A 24,270-nucleotide genomic window follows, 5' to 3' on the forward strand; every position below is an offset into this window, starting at 1 on the left:
TATATAGCTACTGACCCTGGAACTGACCCTGTATATAGCTACTGATCCTGGAACTGACCCTGTATATAGCTACTGACCCTGGAACTGACACTGTATATAGCTACTGACCCTGGAACTGACCCTGTATATAGCTACTGATCCTAGAACTGACCCTGTATATAGCTACTGATCCAAGAACTGACGCTGTATATAGCTACTGACCCTGTATATAGCTACTGATCCTAGAACTGACCCTGTATATAGCTACTGACCCTGGAACTGACCCTGTATATAGCTACTGATCCTGGAACTGACCCTGTATATAGCTACTGACCCTGGAACTGACCCTGTATATAGCTACTGACCCTGGAACTGACCCTGTATATAGCTACGGAACCTGGAACTGATCCTGTATATAGCTACTGACCCTGGAACTGACCCTGTATATAGCTACTGACCCTGGAACTGACCCTGTATATAGCTACTGACCCTGGAACTGACCCTGTATATAGCTACTGACCCTGGAACTGACCCTGTATATATATCTTACTCACTTTCTCGTGTTCTTCTTATTACTATTTCTTGTGTGTTTTTGTTCTCCTTGACTTTTTCATGTATTTTTTATAGTACTATAGTACTACTGCATTGTTGGGAAAGAGCAAGCGAGAAAGGCATTTTCAATGTACAGTACTAGTGCTTGTGAGAGTAAAAACTGTAAACTTGAAACCTAAGTTGCATACTGTATATAAGTGTCTTCATTTGATCAAACTTTCCCTCAGGAAAGGGATGTAAGTTATACGATAGATCGTTATAAAGAGACTTAAGAGAAATGAATTTATTTACCGCAAATTATTCCCACATGACTTTGAAGAATCATGGTGAAATAGGAGAAACATGACTAAGACAAGCACGTTCATTTCTCCTAGAATGAGGTTGAGGTATACTACCAGGACTCTTCAAACATCCATCTCTCTGAGTAATAACCATGATAAATACTAACTTTAATCTTCTATCTCATTACCAGAAGTCATCAATTATTCCGTTCTATAAACGTCTGGAAGATCCCCTGCTCGCAATATGACATGATGTAACGTTAGTCTCCCTGCCAGAGTTATCATTACTAATAAATCACTAAGCTTAATAGTAACGACAGAAAAAAAGGATTAAAAAAAGACTGGATATTGACTCCATATGTTCGGCAGACTTCTGACCCTATCAGGCGCTTCATCTAAAGTGGAGAAATCCTTTAACTAAACTAAGAATTCACAGTCTTTTAAAGTTTAAACCGCACCTTATTTCCCCACTATCCTTGTCTGTAGGCCTACTGAATCAGCTACCGACATTAGCTCTGTTTATAACCCTATAGTGCAGTTTGCGACGTCTGCCAGAAATTAACTGGGCGCTACACAAGAAGCCTTATTCAGTTGTCATATATCAACAAGTACGGTCGTGAATTACACTGACAGACTGTATATCGTCAGCTACTGAAGATGACTTCAATTTGTCCCCATAAAACTATTTAGGACTTCTTCCCGTAAGGAATTGGTTGATACATTAAAGTATTTCCCCATTCAGATGTCATGTTGTGTTATTAACAGATAAGTTAATATGAGGCAGAGGTTGCGTCCCCCAAATGGCACCCTACTCCCTACATAGTGCACTACTTTTGACCAGAGCTCTATGTGCATTGGTCAAAAGTAGTGCACGATATAGGGAATAGGTTGCCACTTTGGATTCAGCCAATGATATTAGAGAAGCTGATTCAATCTTTGTTTACACAACTACTGTGACACACATCTAACTGGAAGCATCTGTCTGTCAGCGGAATCCACCTGTTACTACCCAAATCAATATGTACAAACATTTGACTATAGGAAAGTAGTTACTGTATGTTTACATGTAACTGAAAAAATACTGAAATGTGGGTTTGATTAGTTTGAGCCCTAAGATCTAAATCCAATGAGCACCTTTGCAACAAAGTGGATATTCAAGTAAATATAGGCCTTTGCAGCACCTGTGTAAAGCTTCCTATATCAAAACCGTCTCGCACACTTCTCTGTGTAAAGTCTGTATTATGAACATATCTCAATAATATACTTTTTCTTTACCAACTCCGACATTCAGTTCCAAAGTGAAGTAGCTCTGAGACCTTTTCTCCTTTTTCTCAAGGTATGTTCAGGTCCTGTAAAGTCATCTATCGGTGGCCCATAACCAAACAGACGTTTAAACTGACAGCTTCACTGAAAAACATCAGTGAAAGTCATTTTTCTGCAACAAAACTTAATTGAAACGGATAAGTTAATATGAGGCAGAGGTTGTGTCGAGGGCCCATCACCTACAGAGCAAAAGCATTGGGGTTTTCCTTCCCCAAGGCAATGTTTTAAAATCATCTCAAGAAGTGAAATGCTTGTGACAGAGCCTGTTATATTAACAGGAAGGGTTCTATACAGAATAATACTCAGGCTAACCCATGATAAGATATGGCACGAAGAGAGGGATTATGGAAGAGAGGAACGAACACTCCCTGCTTGGTTGCCTCCCTCTTTCTCGGGTAAAAAATGCTCCTGGAGTTTGGGTTGGGATGGGAGGGAGGAAGAGGAGAGGGGGTGGATGACTTAGTAACAAGACAGTATATTCTCATCTCCTCCTCTCGCTGCACCACCACAGTCATCTGGTTTTCAGCAGGGCTTTATGAGGACCAGATGGACTGAACCCTCTTCCCTTGGCATCCCTCGCTCTCTCTTTTTTACGACACCCCACAGATTTTGTCACTCTGTGGTCTCTGGCACAGCCGGTGGAATAGCATATCTCTGTTTCATCAGATAAAGAAAATGAGGCTTTGTGAATACAAGCAGCCTTTCTCTCCTTCTCTCGGCCCCTCTCTCTTTCTTTCCTTTCCATCTCTCTCTTTCATCCTCTTCTTCTTCTCTCTTTTCAGTGAGAGTGACCTTAATCATATTGCCATAGGAGAAGTGCCGTAAATTGATACCAAAATATAAAAAATATAAAAAATAAAGATGATTAAAGTGAGAATTCCTATTGAATTGATAAAGTATGATTAGAAAAAAACGGCTTTGACACAATGATAGAGTGCTAAGTATTAAAATGTTAATCTACCTAGCGTTGCCATATTCCTCTACCCATCAGAATCTGAACAGCAAAGAATTCAGGGAACAAGACCACTGCGCCATAATGGAGGTAGAATCTCTAGCTAGCTGTTGAAAGAATGTGTTATTATGCAAGTCTATTATAAAAACCCCACAGACACAGGGTCTTTGACCTTCCTCTCACAAAGCTAACAGTGGCTTTTATAGGATTTCTCCAGTAAGCTTTATGAGCAAATGCAACTTCATCCGCCACTATAATTTGGAGTGGGAATCTCTCCAGAAACCCTATGAATACCTCTTCTCTCCCCCCTCTCCTCCCTCTTTCCCTCCTCCCTCTTTCTCTCTCTCTTTCCCTCTCCTTCCCCTCTCTCTCTCCCTCCTCTCTCCCTCTCCCCCCCACCCCTCTCTCTTTCTCTCTCTCCCCCGCTCCCCCGCCCCCCCCCCCTTTCCCTCTAAACCAGGCCTGCTTTCCCAACCCTCTGGCACGGGGATCAGGTCACAGAGAGCCATGGTGTGTAAAATAAACTGAGAGATATTAATAAAAATATGGCTGAGTGGGATGGGAGCTGACAGTGCCAGCGGGGGTGCAGGCGGTTGAGGGGTGCGAGTGAGGTTTTTGGGGCGTATCAATGATGTGGCGTGACCCATCCCACTTGAGCGGGTTGTGTGATGTTACTTGAGCACACAGGGTTTGGGCCAATGACGGGTCCACCGGCAGGGCTGTGAGAAGAGGACAGAATGCCTACCTCCCCAGTATCATTCACATCAACCCCCTCACAATGTAGCCCCAGTGTCCCCCCAAACCTCACTAATAACCCCTCCTCCCCCATATAATTCAGTCTTAGTCCCCACCCCATCTACAAACTAACACACAACCCACTGGGCAGCAAAGTATGTGAGCAGAGTTGAGCGGTCAGAAATCCTCCATTCATTAAAATCACAATTGAACCAACACCCATCTATTGTTGTGACTACCTGGACCTACCAGTTGGTTATGAAGTATTGGAGCCAAACCATATGTTTGAATGAAAAGTACTTTAATAAACAACATGAAAAGGTGAATGTAAGAAGCGCTCATCATTTCAAATTGTCACGTTCTGACCTTTATTTCCTTTGTTTTGTCGTTATTTAGTATGGTCAGGGCAGTCTATGTTTGTTTTTCTATGATTTTGGGATTTCTATGTTTCGGCCTAGTATGGTTCTCAATCAGAGGCAGGTGTCGTTAGTTGTCTCTGTTTGAGAATCATACTTAGGTAGCCTGGGTGTCACTGTTTGTTTGTGGGTGATTGTTTCCGTGTCTGTGTTTGTGTTTGTCGCCACACGGTACTGTTTCGGTTTGTTCACGTTGATTGTTTTTATATTCATAGTGTTCAGTTTATGTTTTTAAATAAACAACCATGGACACTTACCACGCCGCATCTTGGTCCGATCCTTGCTACACCTCCTCCTTACACAAATAGTCTACATGTCGTATTAAACAGCATATAAACACTCTAATAGGTCAGGAGCCAGACAGGGAGCCTAAGAATCAATGAAAATTAATTATTTAGGCTATATTATTTCAATTATTTTAAGGCTATAGCCTACAAAGAAATACTTTGTGAAGCATTTGCAAGTGCGACACACTAGGCTGGCAGGGACATTAAGTGCTCAGCACTTCATTATATTAAATCATTATATAATCCACAATTTGCACATACAGGCTGTGACGTACATTAAATTAATTAAATAAAATACAAATGAAAGGAAAAATGGTTTATTAGGCTTAGTCTACAGTGCCTTGGAAATCATTTTTAGAAACATGAATTTGGTCAGGGTCTGTGGCTTCAGGTTGATGCAATGGTGCCTGGAAAGCAGGCCAGAAGTGGAGAATACCCTCTCAGCGCTTGCGGAGCCAATGGGGATGCTAAATACCCTTCGGGCCACTCTTGCCAGGCTAGGTAGGGATGCATATAAAAGAATTGTAGGTAGGCCTAAAAGATTTGAGGTAAAATAACCCTATCAAATGGAAAGCTCCTTGACAGAGGTAATATTCCAGGCCCATTGGGCCAAAATCAATGATGGCCTATTGTATAAATAATAAATAAATAATAAAATGACAATGAACTAAATCTGATTTGACACACTTAGCTAGTTTCCCACCTCATTCCTTTCTGTTAGCATGTGCATGTAGTAAGTACACCGTCATGCTTTCAGGATATGTCTTTTCAGATATTTTAGTTGTGGACATTACATCACCACACTCCTTCTCTTGGTTTTGGTCCTGATCAAGTCACCTTGATTTTGCACCTGTGTGTTTTATCACTTTCTTCATGAAAAGATTTTGTGAACTCCATAACAGTAGCTAAAGCAAGGGCTATAGCAGTACACAAGTAGCCAACAGATGCATATGAGGACGGGGCGCGCCCTGAGCTGATGAAGTGAGTGCTTCTGGAGCACTACTGGAGTGAAATTGGAGGGGGCAAGAAGGCAGATGCTCCAACCTTTAGGAAACTCGCTCCACGTTCCAGTCAAATTGGGCACGCTCCACTCCTCGCCCCGCTCCAGCTCCGCTCCACTTACAGACTCTGCTGGGCACACACTGGTTGAAAGTAATGGCAAGTTTATTATTAATACAATGAATTTGGCATCGTATTCATAGAGCTAATGGTAACTACTTCTAAACTTCCAAAAATCCAATCCACCATGGACAAATTATAATGACCATTTCAACGTCTAGTTTTTCATGCGAATTTAACGTGAAATCAACCTCAAAAATTCACCATGCCCTTAGATTTAGGTAAAAAAATTACATTCCAATCAGTTGATAACTTTTTGCAAATCCATTCAGTTTTCCACGTCGATTCAACATAATCAAATTATTACTATTATTTTTTAATTGCATGGAGACAATGTTTATTCAACCAGATTTTGCCCAGTGGGGATGGTGTCCTTTGGGAAAATCAGATGTCAATGTAGCCTACATAAACTCAACCTCACATACTGTACAGACTGCGAAAGAAAAGTTTGAGGAGTTCCTTTCAACTCTTGAATGTTATTTAGGTAGTCTACACAAATGAATATGGAAGCTGATAGATGTCTAAATGTGTTGACATGATAGCTCAACTGAATCAAACACAGCTTGTTTAAAAAAAAAAAAGCTAAACATAAAGTAGAGGTACTGTAGGCATCTGAATGGTAGACTCCTTCTCAATGAAGTGCATTACCCCTCGTACAGCAGTAGGAGTCACTGTTCAGGCAGAAATCGTTGGACTATGGCTTGACATTTTATTTCAATATACCACCATATTTAGGCTGATGGCATGACGTTGAAACAATGACGATGATTCAAACACACCATTTCACTCTCTGAAAGATGAAATTGAACATAATTTCAACCACCGAATACAGTGCATTCGGAAAGTATTCAGACCCCTTGACTTTTTCCACATTTTGTTACGTTACAGCCTTATTCTAAAATGGATTAAATAATTTTTGCTTGATCAATCTACACATAATACCCCATAAAAACAGGTTTTTAGAAATGTTGCCCAAGGAGAGCCCTGGCAGAGCCCTAACAGAGCCCTGGAAGAGCCCAAATAGAGCCATTGCAGGGCCCTAGCAGAGCCCTAACAGAGCCCGGGTAGAGCCCTGGCAGAGCCCTAACAGAGCCCTGGCAGAGCCCTAACAAAGCCCTAGCAGAGCCCTAACAGAAACCTAGCAGAGCCCTGGCAGAGCCCTAGCAGAGCCCTAACAGAACCCTAGCAGAGCCCTAACAGAGCCACAACAGAGCCCTTGCAGAGCCCTAACAGAGCCCTGGCAGAGCCCTAGCAGAGCCCTAACAGAAACCTAGCAGAGCCCTAGCAGAACCCTAACAGAGCCACAACAGAGCCCTTGCAAAGCCCTAACAGAGCCCTGGCAGAGCCCTAGCAGAGCCATAACAGAGCCCTGGCAGGGCCCTAACAGAGCCCTAGCAGAGCCATAACAGAGCCCTGGCAGGGCCCTAACAGAGCCCTGGCAGAGCCCTAGCAGAGCCATAACAGAGCCCTAGCAGAGCCCTAACAGAGCCCTGGCAGAGCCCTAGCAGAGCCATAACAGAGCCCTGGCAGAGCCCTAACAGAGCCCTAACATACCTAAGCGTGTGTGATTGAAGAGAGGCCGACAGAGGATGAGTGTATGCGAGAGAGAAGAGAGAGAAGAGAGAGAAAAGAAAGGGGGCCTGTGGTTTTGGGGGTTAAACGGCTGAACATGCTCGCACATTAAGATCCATCTGATCCACGGATAACTAGAAAGGAGCACCTCTGTTTGTAATAGATCCTGGAGCGAAAAACAATCTCTCTTCTCCCCTGATCACTTCTGCCTCCTTTCATCCCTCTCCAGCTAGAAAAGCGAGGGAGGCCCATGCCAAGCGATTGGAGATTGACTCCTTTCCGTATTTTATTTATTTATTTCTCTCATGAAAGGGCATGGCACAGCCGCCCCTGGACACACTCATACTGACTGACACAAGAAAGCCTGGGAGGTGCCTGGGAGGTGCCTGGGAGGTGCCATTTAGGTTTTCATTTCTGTCCCCCCCCCCCCCCTATCATTTCATCCACCACACATCTTCCCAGCAGCACCACTCAGTCACCCAAATAGACCCCTCTCATGGGAGAAGCGGTGTGTGGTGTGTGTGTGTGCGTGCCTTTGTGCATGTGAGTGTATGTGTGTGGTGTGTGTGCGTGTGTGCATGTGAGTGTGTATCAGATAATTACTGTATCATCAGTTCTTATCTATATGACATTCAGGGTGAGGAACCAATTGTTAAGTTGTAAAAGGTTGAACTGTAATGACATTAACTTTATGTATGGTTGGACATTTCTATGCTTCTCACACAGCTTCCAATGCCAAATGTCTCCTGTTTTATCACAGTGACAATATACACACATCATTATGTTATAGTAACCCAGCTTCCAGACTACAATATGGACATCATTATGTTATAGTAACCCAGGTTCCAGACTACAATATGGACATCATTATGTTATAGTAACCCAGGTTCCAGACTACAATATGGGCATCATTATGTTATAGTAACCCAGGTTCCAGACTACAATATGGGCATCATTATGTTATAGTAACCCAGCTTCCAGACTACAATATGGGCATCATTATGTTATAGTAACCCAGCTTCCAGACTATAATATGGACATCATTATGTTATAGTAACCCAGGTTCCAGACTACAATATGGACATCATTATGTTATAGTAACCCAGCTTCCAGACTACAATATGGACATCATTATGTTATAGTAACCCAGCTTCCAGACTACAATATGGACATCATTATGTTATAGTAACCCAGGTTCCAGACTACAATATGGACATCATTATGTTATAGTAACCCAGCTTCCAGACTACAATATGGGCATCATTATGTTATAGTAACCCAGGTTCCAGACTACAATATGGACATCATTATGTTATAGTAACCCAGCTTCCAGACTACAATATGGGCATCATTATGTTATAGTAACCCAGGTTCCAGACTACAATATGGACATCATTATGTTATAGTAACCCAGCTTCCAGACTACAATATGGGCATCATTATGTTATAGTAACCCAGCTTCCAGACTACAATATGGACATCATTATGTTATAGTAACCCAGGTTCCAGACTACAATATGGACATCATTATGTTATAGTAACCCAGCTTCCAGACTACAATATGGGCATCATTATGTTATAGTAACCCAGGTTCCAGACTACAATATGGACATCATTATGTTATAGTAACCCAGGTTCCAGACTACAATATGGGCATCATTATGTTATAGTAACCCAGGTTCCAGACTACAATATGGGCATCATTATGTTATAGTAACCCAGGTTCCAGACTACAATATGGACATCATTATGTTATAGTAACCCAGCTTCCAGACTACAATATGGGCATCATTATGTTATAGTAACCCAGGTTCCAGACTACAATATGGACATCATTATGTTATAGTAACCCAGCTTCCAGACTACAATATGGGCATCATTATGTTATAGTAACCCAGGTTCCAGACTACAATATGGGCATCATTATGTTATAGTAACCCAGCTTCCAGACTACAATATGGGCATCATTATGTTATAGTAACCCAGGTTCCAGACTACAATATGGGCATCATTATGTTATAGTAACCCAGCTTCCAGACTACAATATGGACATCATTATGTTATAGTAACCCAGGTTCCAGACTACAATATGGGCATCATTATGTTATAGTAACCCAGGTTCCAGACTACAATATGGGCATCATTATGTTATAGTAACCCAGGTTCCAGACTACAATATGGACATCATTATGTTATAGTAACCCAGCTTCCAGACTACAATATGGGCATCATTATGTTATAGTAACCCAGCTTCCAGACTACAATATGGACAGAAACCACTTGTAAAGACAAACTGACAGTAATCCTTGTAGCTGTAACTGTAATATCTACACCAGACTACATACTGTAACACTGTAATATCTACACCAGACTACATGCTGTAACACTGTAATATCTACACCAGACTGACTACATACTGTAACACTGTAATATCTACACCAGACTACATGCTGTAACACTGTAATATCTACACCAGACTACATACTGTAACACTGTAATATCTACACCAGACTACATACTGTAACACTGTAATATCTACACCAGACTGACTACATACTGTAACACTGTAATATCTACACCAGACTACATACTGTAACACTGTAATATCTACACCAGACTGACTACATACTGTAACACTGTAATATCTACACCAGACTACATACTGTAACACTGTAATATCTACACCAGACTACATGCTGTAACACTGTAATATCTACACCAGACTAAATACTGTAACACTGTAATATCTACACCAGACTACATACTGTAACACTGTAATATCTACACCAGACTACATACTGTAACACTGTAATATCTACACCAGACTACATACTGTAACACTGTAATATCTACACCAGACGACATACTGTAACACTGTAATATCTACACCAGCCTACATGCTGTAACACTGTAATATCTACACCAGACTGACTACATACTGTAACACTGTAATATCTACACCAGACTACATGCTGTAACACTGTAATATCTACACCAGACTACATACTGTAACACTGTAATATCTACACCAGACTACATACTGTAACACTGTAATATCTACACCAGACTACATACTGTAACACTGTAATATCTACACCAGACTGACTACATACTGTAACACTGTAATATCTACACCAGACTACATACTGTAACACTGTAATATCTACACCAGACTGACTACATACTGTAACACTGTAATATCTACACCAGACTACATACTGTAACACTGTAATATCTACACCAGACTACATACTGTAACACTGTAATATCTACACCAGACTACATACTGTTACACTGTAATATCTACACCAGACTGACTACATACTGTAACACTGTAATATCTACACCAGACTACATACTGTAACACTGTAATATCTACACCAGACTACATACTGTAACACTGTAATATCTACACCAGACTGACTACATACTGTAACACTGTAATATCTACACCAGACTACATACTGTAACACTGTAATATCTACACCAGACTACATGCTGTAACACTGTAATATCTACACCAGACTACATACTGTAACACTGTAATATCTACACCAGACTAAATACTGTAACACTGTAATATCTACACCAGACTACATACTGTAACACTGTAATATCTACACCAGACTACATACTGTAACACTGTAATATCTACACCAGACTACATACTGTAACACTGTAATATCTACACCAGACTACATACTGTAACACTGTAATATCTACACCAGACGACATACTGTAACACTGTAATATCTACACCAGACTACATACTGTAACACTGTAATATCTACACCAGACTACATACTGTAACACTGTAATATCTACACCAGACTACATACTGTAACACTGTAATATCTACACCAGACTACATACTGTAACACTGTAATATCTACACCAGACTGACTACATACTGTAACACTGTAATATCTACACCAGACTACATACTGTAACACTGTAATATCTACACCAGACGACATACTGTAACACTGTAATATCTACACCAGACTACATACTGTAACACTGTAATATCTACACCAGACGACATACTGTAACACTGTAATATCTACACCAGACTACATACTGTAACACTGTAATATCTACACCAGACTACATACTGTAACACTGTAATATCTACACCAGACTACATACTGTAACACTGTAATATCTACACCAGACTACATACTGTAACACTGTAATATCTACACCAGACTACATGCACTTCAGAACATACATTAATAATAGTAGCCAAATAAAGCTGGTGGATAATGGTGTTGTTTAAAATCTATTATTGCATCTATTATCTATTCAAATCTATTAAGGCCTCTACTAAATTGCATATATTGGTCTGAAGTGTGGGAGTGGGTGGCTGTACATGTGTGTATGGCTTTGCATGAGTGTGTGTGTGTGTGTGTTTGTGTGACTCTGTGTGTGAGCCTGTGACTCTGTGTGTGTGTCTATAACTCAGTGTATGTGTGTGTGACTATTTCAATGTACTCTTTGTATATAAGTTTATACTGTGCGTGTATGTGTGTTTATGAGGTAGACTCTGGGCGTAGGAAACAGAGTCAAGCAGCACATGTGATTGGAAGATCCACGTGGGTGGGCTAACACATGTGGCCTCCTGAATTAGGAAGTGGTAGGCCACATCTTTTTATTACGCAGAAGTTTTTATAATCTCTCTCTCTCTCTCTCTCTCTCTCTCTCGCTCTCTTTCACTCTCACTCTCTCTCTCTCTCTCTCTCTCTCTCTCTCTCTCTCTCTCTCGTGGAGAGTCCCTCTAAATCTCCTCCCCAGCCCTCAGTTGCCTCCCAGGGTCCCCATCACTCCCTCACAAACACGGACACACAAGGACACACACAGACACACACAGACACACACGGATTTGCACGTGAATACACACACATACGTGCAAACATACACACACGTTTGTTTTACCATCCTTGAGGGGACCAAACAATCGATTCCTATTTAAAATCCTTTTTTCCATAACCCCAACTCCTAACCCTAATCTTAACCTTAAACCTTATTGTAATCCTAAACCAAACCCCTAAACTTAAAAAAGCCTTTTTCCTTGATGGGAGCGGTGAAATGTCCCCACTTGTCAGACTTGTTCTTGTTTTACTATCCTTGTGAGGACTTCTGGTTACCACATGGATTGTAAAACCAAAAGCACACACACAACGTCACAACCAACCAGAGGCATTTTGTCTGCGAGCGAGCAGAACATGTTCCGTAATATCATGTTCTGCCCAAGTAGGCCAAACCCCAGGAACCCCTGAGGAACTCACTGCTTTAATTAAATATCACTTTACTCCTCATTTTTCATCTCTGGTGTCATCATTGTTGAAGCGGTGGAGTGATGCGTTCCATAGACATTACCTACTAGTCTAAGGTAGCATCCCAAATTGCACCCTATCATTCCCTACATACTGCACTACTTTTGACCAGATCCCTATGGGCCCTGGTCAAAGTAGTGCACTATTTAATGAAAAGGGTGCCTTTTGGGATGCAGCCTTAGAATATTGTATCTCTACCCACATCCACTTGTATCAGGCTGCCAATTAAAACATTAATCAACTGTAGGGAAATAGAGTCACTTTTTTTGTTAAAAGAACATATGCTATGAATGTTTTTTTATTTTGGCTCTGTTGAGACAGTGCCCGACACACAATAATAAATCAGGGAGCTGTTGGTAAATTAAAGTACTGTAATATAGACATATAAGTCACATAAATGCAATATCGGTATAACACATTGGGAACAGTTAAATGTTATATAGATCAAAGACCGTATTTATAAAGCATCCCAGAGAAGGAGCGCTGATCTAGGATCAGGTCCCCTCTCTTCATTGAATTATGATCTAAAAGGCTAAACTGATTGTAGATCAGCACTCTGAGATACTTTGTAAATACGGTCCAACTGATCTGATAGAGGTGTACCTGGGACTGATTTTACCTGGCAGTGGAAGACATACTCAGGTGTGTTCTTGTTAAACTTCATGTTCCAGACCAGAGCTACACCGTCAGGCTCGTGAGGAGCATCCTCGTTGTTGTTGTAGGACGCCACCAACAGCTCTGGATACTGGGGAGGAAGAGGAGGGGGAGGTGAGAGGACAAGATCAAATAAAATGGAGAGATCGAGAAGAGGAAGGAAAGAAAGAGGAAACAGGAATGAGAGGGAAAATTGAAGGATAAAAGAGGATCAGGGGAGGAGGAAGAGGATGGAGAGGAGGGAGAGGAGGATGAGGAGGATGGAGAGTACAGTGATGACACATACACTCACAAACATGCACTCCTTCCCTCCCAAAACACACACACACACACAACAGTGTGGGTAAAGTTGCACCCAGTTTTGCTTTCCCCCCACTAATTGTTAAGGTTAGCATTGCGGGAGGGGAAGCTGGTCCTAGATCTGTACCTAAGGGGAATCTTCACCCTGGTCCTTACCTGAGGGGACCAGTCCAGACAGGTAATGACTCGATGTTTGGACCAGTGCTCGTCATAGAATAGCCTACTGAGGGCCAGACTGGAGCCGCCTTGTAAGTCCCTGTGGCCAATAGAAACAGGGGTCAGAGGTCACTGGGTGATGTCATTGTATGTGAGGTCAAATGGGGGTTCTGAGAGGACGATGACATCATGAGGAGGGAATGTGTTTGAAGAACAAAGAGGTCAAGTCCTGATTGACACCAAATGCATTACTCCATGAGGCCATTATCAGCTCCATACACATGATTACACAAACCATGGTCCCTCTACAGACATCACAACAGAGACACACACACACACACACACACACACACACACACACACACACACACACAAATTCCAATTTCGCACCCCTCCTTGTCATCCAGGTCTCGTCCACTGTAGTCAAAGAATATGTCTGAGTCCTGGGCCAGGGCTCTCTCCATCACTCTGATGCTGCAGTCAAAGAAACTGAGGAACTCCTCTGATTTGAGGATCTGCTGCTTCTCTTCCTCTGTCAGCTCCCTGCAGGGGTAGCCTGAAACACATACATGCACGCAGGCACAGGCACGCAGGCACAGGCACGTACGAACGCAGGCACACACACGGATGCATGCGCACAAACACGCACAAGCACACACACACACACACACACACACACACACACACACACACACACACACACACACACACACACACACACACACAGGGATAAGTCAAAATAGGTAAACAACAATGTGCAGGGATTCACCACCCAGACACAGCTCTATGGGGTGGCCTGAGACACACCACCCAGACACAGCTCTCTGGGGTGGCCTGAGACACACCACCCAGACACAGCTCTCTGGGGTGGCCTGAGACACACCACCCAGACACAGCTCTCTGGGGTGCCCTGAGACACACCACACAGACACAGCTCTATGGGGTGGCCTGAGACACAAACAAACATCCACATCCACACACACGTAGAAATACAAATATAGACGCGTCATTTTAAACACCCACCCATTCCCAAACTACTACCCTGCACTGGCACTAAATACAGACAGTGTATACCCAAATAAACATGATTCAAACTCCACACACACTAAGACAACAGTCTGGATGCACATATATTCTGTTTATAAGTTTACTGCACCATACAGCAATAACAATAGTTCTATCTAGATCTCATCCAGGACAGAGAAAAGCATCGGATACAATAAACCTCCTCATGCATCATTGTCTGCAAAGTAGCATACGACCAGCTGCAAAGTAGTACATGACCAGCTGCAAAGTGATACATGACTAGCTGCAAAGTGATACATGACTAGCTGCAAAGTAGTACATGACCAGCTGCAAAGTAGTACATGACCAGCTGCAAAGTAGTACATGACCAGCTGCAAAGTGATACATGACTAGCTGCAAAGTAGTACATGACCAGCTGCAAAGTAGTAGATGACCAGCTGCAAAGTGATACATGACTAGCTGCAAAGTAGTACATGACCAGCTGCAAAGTAGTACATGACCAGCTGCAAAGTGATACATGACTAGCTGCAAAGTAGTACATGACCAGCTGTAAAGTAGTACACGACCAGCTGCAAAGTAGTACATGTGTGTGTAATAGTGTGTTTGTGTGTGTGTGTAATAGTGTGTGTGTAATAGTGTGTGTGTGTAATAGTGTGTGTGTAATAGTGTGTGTGTGTGTGTGTAATAGTGTGTGTGTAAATGTGTGTGTGTGTGTGTGTGTGTAATAGTGGGTGTGTGTGTGTGTGTGTAATAGTGTGTGTGTGTAATAGTGTGTGTAATAGTGTGTGTTTAATAGTGTGTGTGTAATAGTGTGTGTGTGTGTAATAGTGTGTGTGTGTAATAGTGTGTGTGTGTGTGTGTAATAGTGTGTGTGTGTGTGTGTGTGTGTGTGTGTGTGTAATTGTGTGTGTGTAATAGTGCGTGTGTAATAGTGTGTGTGTGTGTAATAGTGTGTGTGTGTGTGTGTGTAATAGTGTGTGTGTAATAGTGTGTGTGTTATAGTGTGTGTGTAATAGTGTGTGTATTTTAACAGGAACAGCCCCCTGGCCTCAACAAGGCCTCATTCTACCCTCCTTTAGTGAAGTTATTTACTCCTTGCACCAGCCTCACAAAGAATGTCCTCTCCGCCCCATCTACGTCCCCTCGCCATCCCTCTTTGCCCCCCCCCCCCCCCCGAGTCTCCTCTGTTCTTTTTGAAGTCCTCCAGAGTGGGTCAAGTGACACGTTTTTAATCAGGTCTGACCCACAGGGCTACGGGCCGATAAGCTGGACCTCGGCCACAGAGATTGGCATCCGATACGCCAGCGGGGGTGAGTGACCGCTCACTCACGCTCCAACGGCTTTGTTTAGTGACATTTTGACTGGCGATGTGGGAGAAGGGAAGGCTGGTGCTGGGCTGAGGTTTTGTCCCCAATTACACACCCTATTCCCTTTGTAGTGCGCTAGTATTGACCAGGGCCCATAGGTCTTTGGTCGAAAGTAGCGCACTATATAGGGAATAGGGTGCCATTTGGGACATGACCTGTGGATGGGTGATACATCTAAAGAGGTTACATCGGATTGTTATATTGTAAATGGTGAGTGGTGTAATGCTTCCAATATCAACAATGTTACAGGTCTGAGTCACTGGCCTGCCCGCACTCTCCCATCCTTCCTGTCCTCGCGCTCTCCCATCCTTCCTGTCCTCGGGCTCTCCCATCCTTCCTGTCCTCGGGCTCTCCCATCCTTCCTGTCCTCGGGCTCTCCCATCCTTCCTGTCCTCGGGCTCTCCCATCCTTCCTGTCCTCGGGCTCTCCCATCCTTCCTGCCCCTGGGCTCTCCCATCCTTCCTGTCCTCGCACTCTCCCATCCTTCCTGTCCTCGGGCTCTCCCATCCTTCCTGTCCTCGCACTCTCCCATCCTTCCTGTCCTCGGGCTCTCCCATCCTTCCTGTCCTCGCACTCTCCCATCCTTCCTGTCCTCGGGCTTTCCCATCTTTCCTGTCCTCAGGCTCTCCCATCCTTCTTGTCCTCGGGCTCTCCCATCCTTCCTGTCCTCGAGCTCTCCCATTCTTCCTGTCCTCGCGCTCTCCCATCCTTCCTGTCCCCGGGCTCTCCCATCCTTCCTGTCCTCGGGCTCTCCCATCCTTCCTGTCCTCGCGCTCTCCTATCCTTCCTGTGTGTGTGGGGGAGATCTTGGTGGGCTACACTCAGCCTTGTCTCAGGGTAGTACATTAGTGGTCTTTGATATCCTTTGGTGGTGTGGGGCTGTGCTTTGGCAAAGTGGGTGGGGTTATATCCTGCCTGGATGGCCCTCTCCGGGGGTAACTTTGGACAGGGCCAGTGTCCCCCGACTCCCACTGTCTCAGACTCCAGTGTCAGGGGGCTAGGGTCTCCTGTCTTACCTGGTGTCCTGTGTGATCTACAGTATGCTCCCTCTAATTCTCCCATCTCTCGCTCTCTCTCTCTTTGACCCTGCTGGTCATCTATGAAAGTTTGAACGTCTTCAATAATCTCCACCCGGCACAGCCAGAAGAGGACTGGCCACCCCTCAGAGCCTGGTTCCTCTGAGGGGTGGTTCCTGCCTTTCTAGGGAGTTGTTCCTAGCCACCGTGCTTCTACATCTGCATTGCTTGCTGTTTGGGGTTTTAGACTGGGTTTCTGTATAAGCACTTTGTGACATCTGCTGATGAAAAAAGGACTTTATAAATACATTTGATGAATTGATTCATGGCTTTGACTTGTTTTGAATTGAAATATGTTATGTTTCTGTATACTGTTTCCCAAACCAAGGTGGTGGTTAAACTGGAGAGTTCAGTCTCAGAAATGATTATCGGACATATATGCTTCAACTCACCTGAACTCAAATGGCCTATATAGTGCACTACTTATGACCAGGGCCCATTAGGGAATAGGGTGACATTTGGGATGGAACACTCCTTTCAGCAAAAACTATTGTATTTCTTACCATTAATTCACCTTTCATCTTTCCCCTTCTTTACTGTAAACAATTTCATTCTACAGCATACCCCTCTACTCATGCCCCTTCTTCTCCTCCCCCTCTACTCATGCCCCTTCTTCTACTCACCCTCTACTCATGCCCCTTCTTCTCCTCCCCCTCTACTCATGCCCCCTCTTCTCCTCCTCCTCTACTCATGTCCCTTCTTCTCCTCCTCCTCTACTCATGTCCCTTCTTCTCCTGCCCCTCTACTCATGCCCCCCTTCTCCTCCCCCTCTACTCATGTCCCTTCTTCTCCTCCCCCTCTACTCATGTCCCCTCTTCTCCTCCTCCTCTACTCATGTCCCTTCTTTTCCTCCCCCTCTACTCATGTCCCTTCTTCTCCTGCCCATCTACAAAATGCCCCTTCTTCTCCTCCCCCTCTACTCATGTCCCTTCTTTTCTTCCCCCTCTACTCATGTCCCTTCTTCTCCTGCCCATCTACTCATGCCCCTTCTCCTCCTCCCCCTCTACAAAATGCCCCTTCTTCTCCTCCCCCTCATCTCTTCCCCCTCTTCTCATCCCCTCTACCCATGCCTCGTCTTCTCCTCCCCCTCTTCTCATCCCCCTCTACCCATGCCCATTCTTCTCCTCCCCCTCTTCTTACCCTCTTTCATCTCCTTGGTGTCCTCCTCCTCCTGCTGGTCAGATTCAGGATCAGGCTTCAGCTCTGTGATTTCTTCATCCTCTTCTTCCTCCTCTGAAGAAAGAGAGAGAGAGGGGTATAGAGGGCGGAAGGGGGAGAGAGAGGGAGAGGGAGAAAGAGAGAGAGAGGGGTATAGAGGGCGGAAGGGGGAGAGAGAGGGAGAGGGAGAAAGAGAGAGAGAGGGGTATAGAGGGCGGAAGGGGGAGAGAGAGGGAGAGGGAGAAAGAGAGAGAGGGGTATAGAGGGCGGAAGGGGGAGAGAGAGGGAGAGGGAGAAAGAGAGAGAGAGGGGTATAGAGGGCGGAAGGGGGAGAGAGAGGGAGAGGGAGAAAGAGAGAGAGAGAGGGGTATAGAGGGCGGAAGGGGGAGAAAGAGAGAGAGAGAGGGGTATAGAGGGCGGAAGGGGGAGAGAGAGGGAGAGGGAGAAAGAGAGAGAGAGGGGTATAGAGGGCGGAAGGGGGAGAGAGAGGGAGAGGGAGAAAGAGAGAGAAAGAAAGAGCAAGCAGTCATTTTAATCAGCAGCTGTTCCAAGTACTACAACCCCCCCTCTATACTTAATCCACTCCATCCCACCTAATCATTCGCAGGCCTGGCCCACCTGACTAACTGACATTCAGGGCTGGATGGGCCTCCCCCCCACACACACACACACACCCAAACACACACACACACAATTAAGTATATTTGGCTTGGCAGGACAGCCTGCAAAGCAAATGATACTACAACAGTACAGGTCAATTGGAGGTTGGAGTATTTTACTAGATTTTACTACTGTCAATTCCATCAGTGGTATTATTGGAACATTGGGAAAACACCTGCAGAAAAATGATTATTAGTAACATTACCAAGCCCACTCCCCCCAACATGATTATTAGTAACATGACCAAGTCCACTCCTCCCAACATGATTATTAGTAACATGACCAAGCCCACTCCCCCCCCAACATGATTATTAGTAACATGACCAAGCCCACTCCCCCCCCAACATGATTATTAGTAACATGACCAAGCCCACTCCCCTCCCAACATGATTATTAGTAACATGACCAAGCCCACTCCCCCCAACATGATTATTAGTAACATGACCAAGTCCACTCCTCCCAACATGATTATTAGTAACATGACCAAGCCCACTCCCCCATCATGATTATTAGTAACATGACCAAGTCCACTCCCCCCAACATGATTATTAGTAACATGACCAAGCCCACTCCCCCAACATGATTATTAGTAACATGACCAAGCCAACTCCCCCGAACATGATTATTAGTAACATGACCAAGCCCACTCCCCCAACATGATTATTAGTAACATGACCAAGCCCACTCCCCCCAACATGATTATTAGTAACATGACCAAGCCCACTCCCCTCCCAACATGATTATTAGTAACATGACCAAGCCCACTCCCCTCCCAACATTATTATTAGTAACATGACCAAGCCCACTCCCCCCAACATGATTATTAGTAACATGACCAAGCCCACTCCCCTCCCAACATGATTATTAGTAACATGACCAAGCCCACTCCCCTCCCAACATGATTATTAGTAACATGACCAAGCCCACTCCCCCCAACATGATTATTAGTAACATGACCAAGTCCACTCCTCCCAACATGATTATTAGTAACATGACCAAGCCCATTCCCCCCCCCAACATGATTATTAGTAACATGACCAAGCCCACTCCCCCGAACATGATTATTAGTAACATGACCAAGTCCACTCCCCCCAACATGATTATTAGTAACATGACCAAGCCCACTCCCCCCAACATGATTATTAGTAACATGACCAAGCCCACTCCCCCCCCAACATGATTATTAGTAACATGACCAAGCCCACTCCCCTCCCAACATGATTATTAGTAACATGACCAAGCCCACTCCCCTCCCAACATGATTATTAGTAACATGACCAAGCCCACTCCCCCCCCAACATGATTATTAGTAACATGACCAAGTCCACTCTCCCCCCAACATGATTATTAGTAACATGACCAAGCCCACTCCCCCCAACATGATTATTAGTAACATGACCAAGCCCACTCCCCTCCCAACATGATTATTAGTAACATGACAAAGACCACTCCCCCAACATGATTATTAGTAAAATGACCAAGCCCACTCCCCCCAACATGATTATTAGTAACATGACCAAGCCCACTCCCCTCCCAACATGATTATTAGTAACATGACAAAGCCCACTCCCCCAACATGATTATTAGTAAAATGACCAAGCCCACTCCCCCCAACATGATTATTAGTAACATGACCAAGCCCACTCCCCTCCCAACATGATTATTAGTAACATGACAAAGACCACTCCCCCAACATGATTATTAGTAAAATGACCAAGCCCACTCCCCCCAACATGATTATTAGTAACATGACCAAGCACACTCCCCCCAACATGATTATTAGTAACATGACCAAGCTCACTCCCCCAACATGATTATTAGTAACATGATCAAGCCCACTCCCCTCCAACATGATTATTAGTAACATGACCAAGCCCACTCCCCCCAACATGATTATTAGTAACATGACCAAGCCCACTCCCCCCAACATGATTATTAGTAACATGACCAAGCCCACTCCCCCCAACATGATTATTAGTAACATGACCAAGCCCACTCCCCTAAACAAGATTATTAGTAACATGACCAAGTCCACTCCCCCCAACATGATTATTAGTAACATGACCAAGCCCACTCCCCCCAACATGATTATTAGTAACATGACCAAGCCCACTCCCCTCCCAACATGATTATTAGTAACATGACCAAGACCACTCCCCCAACATGATTATTAGTAAAATGACCAAGCCCACTCCCCCCAACATGATTATTAGTAACATGACCAAGCCCACTCCCTTCCCAACATGATTATTAGTAACATGACAAAGCCCACTCCCCTCCAACATGATTATTAGTAACATGACCAAGCACACTCCCCCCAACATGATTATTAGTAACATGAGCAAGCTCACTCCCCCTACATGATTATTAGTAACATGATCAAGCCCACTCCCCTCCAACATGATTATTAGTAACATGACCAAGCCCACTCCCCTCCCAACATGATTATTAGTAACATGACCAAGTCCACTCCCCTCCCAACATGATTATTAGTAACATGACCGAGCCCACTCCCCCAACATGATTATTAGTAACATGACCAAGCCCACTCCCCCAACATGATTATTAGTAACATGACCAAGCCCACTCCCCTCCCAACATGATTATTAGTAACATGACCAAGCCCACTCCCCCCAACATGATTATTAGTAACATGACCAAGCCCACTCCCCCCAACATGATTATTAGTAACATGACCAAGCCCACTCCCCCAACATGATTATTAGTAACATGACCAAGCCCACTCCCCTCCCAACATGATTATTAGCAACATGACCAAGCCCACTCCCCCAACATGATTATTAGTAACATGACCAAGCCCACTCCCCCAACATGATTATTAGTAACATGACCAAGCCCACTCCCCCAACATGATTATTAGTAACATGACCAAGCCCACTCCCCCCAACATGATTATTAGTAACATGACCAAGCCCACTCCCCCCAACATGATTATTAGTAACATGACCAAGCCCACTCCCCCCCCAAAATGATTATTAGTAACATGACCAAGCCCACTCTCCTCCCAACATGATTATTAGTAACATGACCAAGCCCACTCCCCCCAACATGATTATTAGTAACATGACCAAGACCACTCCCCCAACATGATTATTAGTAACATGACCAAGCCCACTCCCCCCCCCAACATGATTATTAGTAACATGACCAAGCCCACTCCCCCCCCAACATGATTATTAGTAACATGACCAAGTCCACTCCCCTCCCAACATGATTATTAGTAACATGACCAAGCCCACTCCCCCCAACATGATTATTAGTAACATGACCGAGCCCACTCCCCCAACATGATTATTAGTAACATGACCAAGCCCACTCCCCCAACATGATTATTAGTAACATGACCAAGCCCACTCCCCTCCCAACATGATTATTAGTAACATGACCAAGCCCACTCCCCCCAACATGATTATTAGTAACATGACCAAGCCCACTCCCCCCAACATGATTATTAGTAACATGACCAAGCCCACTCCCCCAACATGATTATTAGTAACATGACCAAGCCCACTCCCCTCCCAACATGATTATTAGTAACATGACCAAGCCCACTCCCCCAACATGATTATTAGTAACATGACCAAGCCCACTCCCCCAACATGATTATTAGTAACATGACCAAGCCCACTCCCCCAACATGATTATTAGTAACATGACCAAGCCCACTCCCCCCAACATGACTATTAGTAACATGACCAAGCCCACTCCCCCCCCAACATGATTATTAGTAACATGACCAAGCCCACTCTCCTCCCAACATGATTATTAGTAACATGACCAAGACCACTCCCCCAACATGAGTATTAGTAACATGACCAAGCCCACTCCCCCCAACATGATTATTAGTAACATGACCAAGACCACTCCCCCAACATGATTATTAGTAACATGACCAAGCCCACTCCCCTCCCAACATGATTATTAGTAACATGACCAAGCCCACTCCCCCCAACATGATTATTAGTAACATGACCAAGCCCACTCCCCTCCCAACATGAGTATTAGTAACATGACCAAGCCCACTCCCCCCAACATGATTATTAGTAACATGACCAAGCCCACTCCCCCCAACGTGATTATTAGTCACATGACCAAGCCCACTCCCCCAACATGATTATTAGTAACATGACCAAGCCCACTCCCCCCAACACAGGCCTCAATAGAGAGGAAGTTAGCACACAGGCCTCATCAAAAAGTAAGTTAACACTCAGAAGGTGCCTCTCTGAGTGGCGTGCATGCCCTCGGCTCTGTCCTAACCTCTGATCTTGAGATCCAACAACCCCACCCTAAACTCGACCCCGCAATTACCCTGAATCCCCCCCAGTGAAGGGGGCAAAAGAGGGGCTAACATCCACAAGCACCTGCCAGTCTTCCTGCTGCCTGCTTCGTCCCTCCATTCACCCCCTCTGCCCACCGCCCGTCCCCTCCCTCCCTCTTTCCTCCAGACATGTGTTGGTAACCCCTCCCCCCATCCCATCACCCTGGAAACAGATGGTGAAAATGAGGCCCCAAAAGCCCACTTGACACCCTACCAGACACCTGTGGCTGCGAACGCGCAAACACACACTCTGCACGCTCACACACACCCGAATCCTCAGTGGGCTAGTTGTCATGTTGACCCCTGGGTCGGAGGTTAACTGGGTAGGGGTCGCAGTGACAATGGGCGCCCAGTTCACAGGAGGAAGTGATTCCATTCCGCCAGACGTGTCACGTCTCACACTCTCAACTCAACACCAGCGCCGTTTGTTTTCAGGGGTGAGTGAGTGTCTGTGTGTGTGTATGACACAGTTTGAATATGCCCTGAGGCCTCCTAAAATTACTGGCTCAAGAGCCTTGTTGATATGAGAATATAGGCCTTCTGTCTATTATCACCATGCCCTTTCAGCTGCTCTGAACCTTCTCAACTGGTTTTGTTTAGATATAATAAATATATGATAAATGTGATTGCAAACACCAAAGATTAGATATGATAAATGTGATTACCAAGACCAAGGACTAGATATGATAAACGTGATTACCAAGACCAAAGACTAGATATGATAAACGTGATTACAAAGACCAAAGACTAGATATGATAAACGTGATTACCAAGACCAAAGACTAGATATGATAAACGTGATTACCAAGACCAAAGACTAGATATGATAAACGTGATTACAAACACCAAAGACTAGATATGATAAACGTGATTACAAACACCAAAGACTAGATATGATAAACGTGATTACAAACACCAAAGTCTAGATATGATAAACGTGATTACCAAGACCAAAGACTAGATATGATAAACGTGATTACCA

General features: G+C 44.3%; 1 protein-coding gene across 4 annotated transcripts in view; it reads right to left on the reverse strand.

The window, feature by feature from the left end:
- The window catches only part of LOC110488015 (cytoplasmic dynein 1 intermediate chain 1), a 109,823-nt gene that overhangs the window by 37,326 nt on the left and 48,227 nt on the right, over positions 1-24,270 (reverse strand). For all 4 annotated transcript variants that reach the window (XM_090227651.1, XM_090227652.1, XM_090227650.1 and 1 more), the window contains exons 8-11: positions 18,272-18,364; positions 14,053-14,218; positions 13,663-13,762; positions 13,172-13,297 (exon numbers count right to left, since the gene is read on the reverse strand). In XM_090227651.1, the coding sequence (XP_090083777.1) occupies positions 13,172-13,297; positions 13,663-13,762; positions 14,053-14,218; positions 18,272-18,364 (485 nt within the window). The remainder of the gene's footprint in view (positions 1-13,171; positions 13,298-13,662; positions 13,763-14,052; positions 14,219-18,271; positions 18,365-24,270) is intronic.

This window comes from Oncorhynchus mykiss, chromosome 30, assembly GCF_057628025.1.
Source record: "Oncorhynchus mykiss isolate SJ-2025 chromosome 30, ASM5762802v1, whole genome shotgun sequence".
Classification (NCBI taxonomy): domain Eukaryota; kingdom Metazoa; phylum Chordata; class Actinopteri; order Salmoniformes; family Salmonidae; genus Oncorhynchus; species Oncorhynchus mykiss.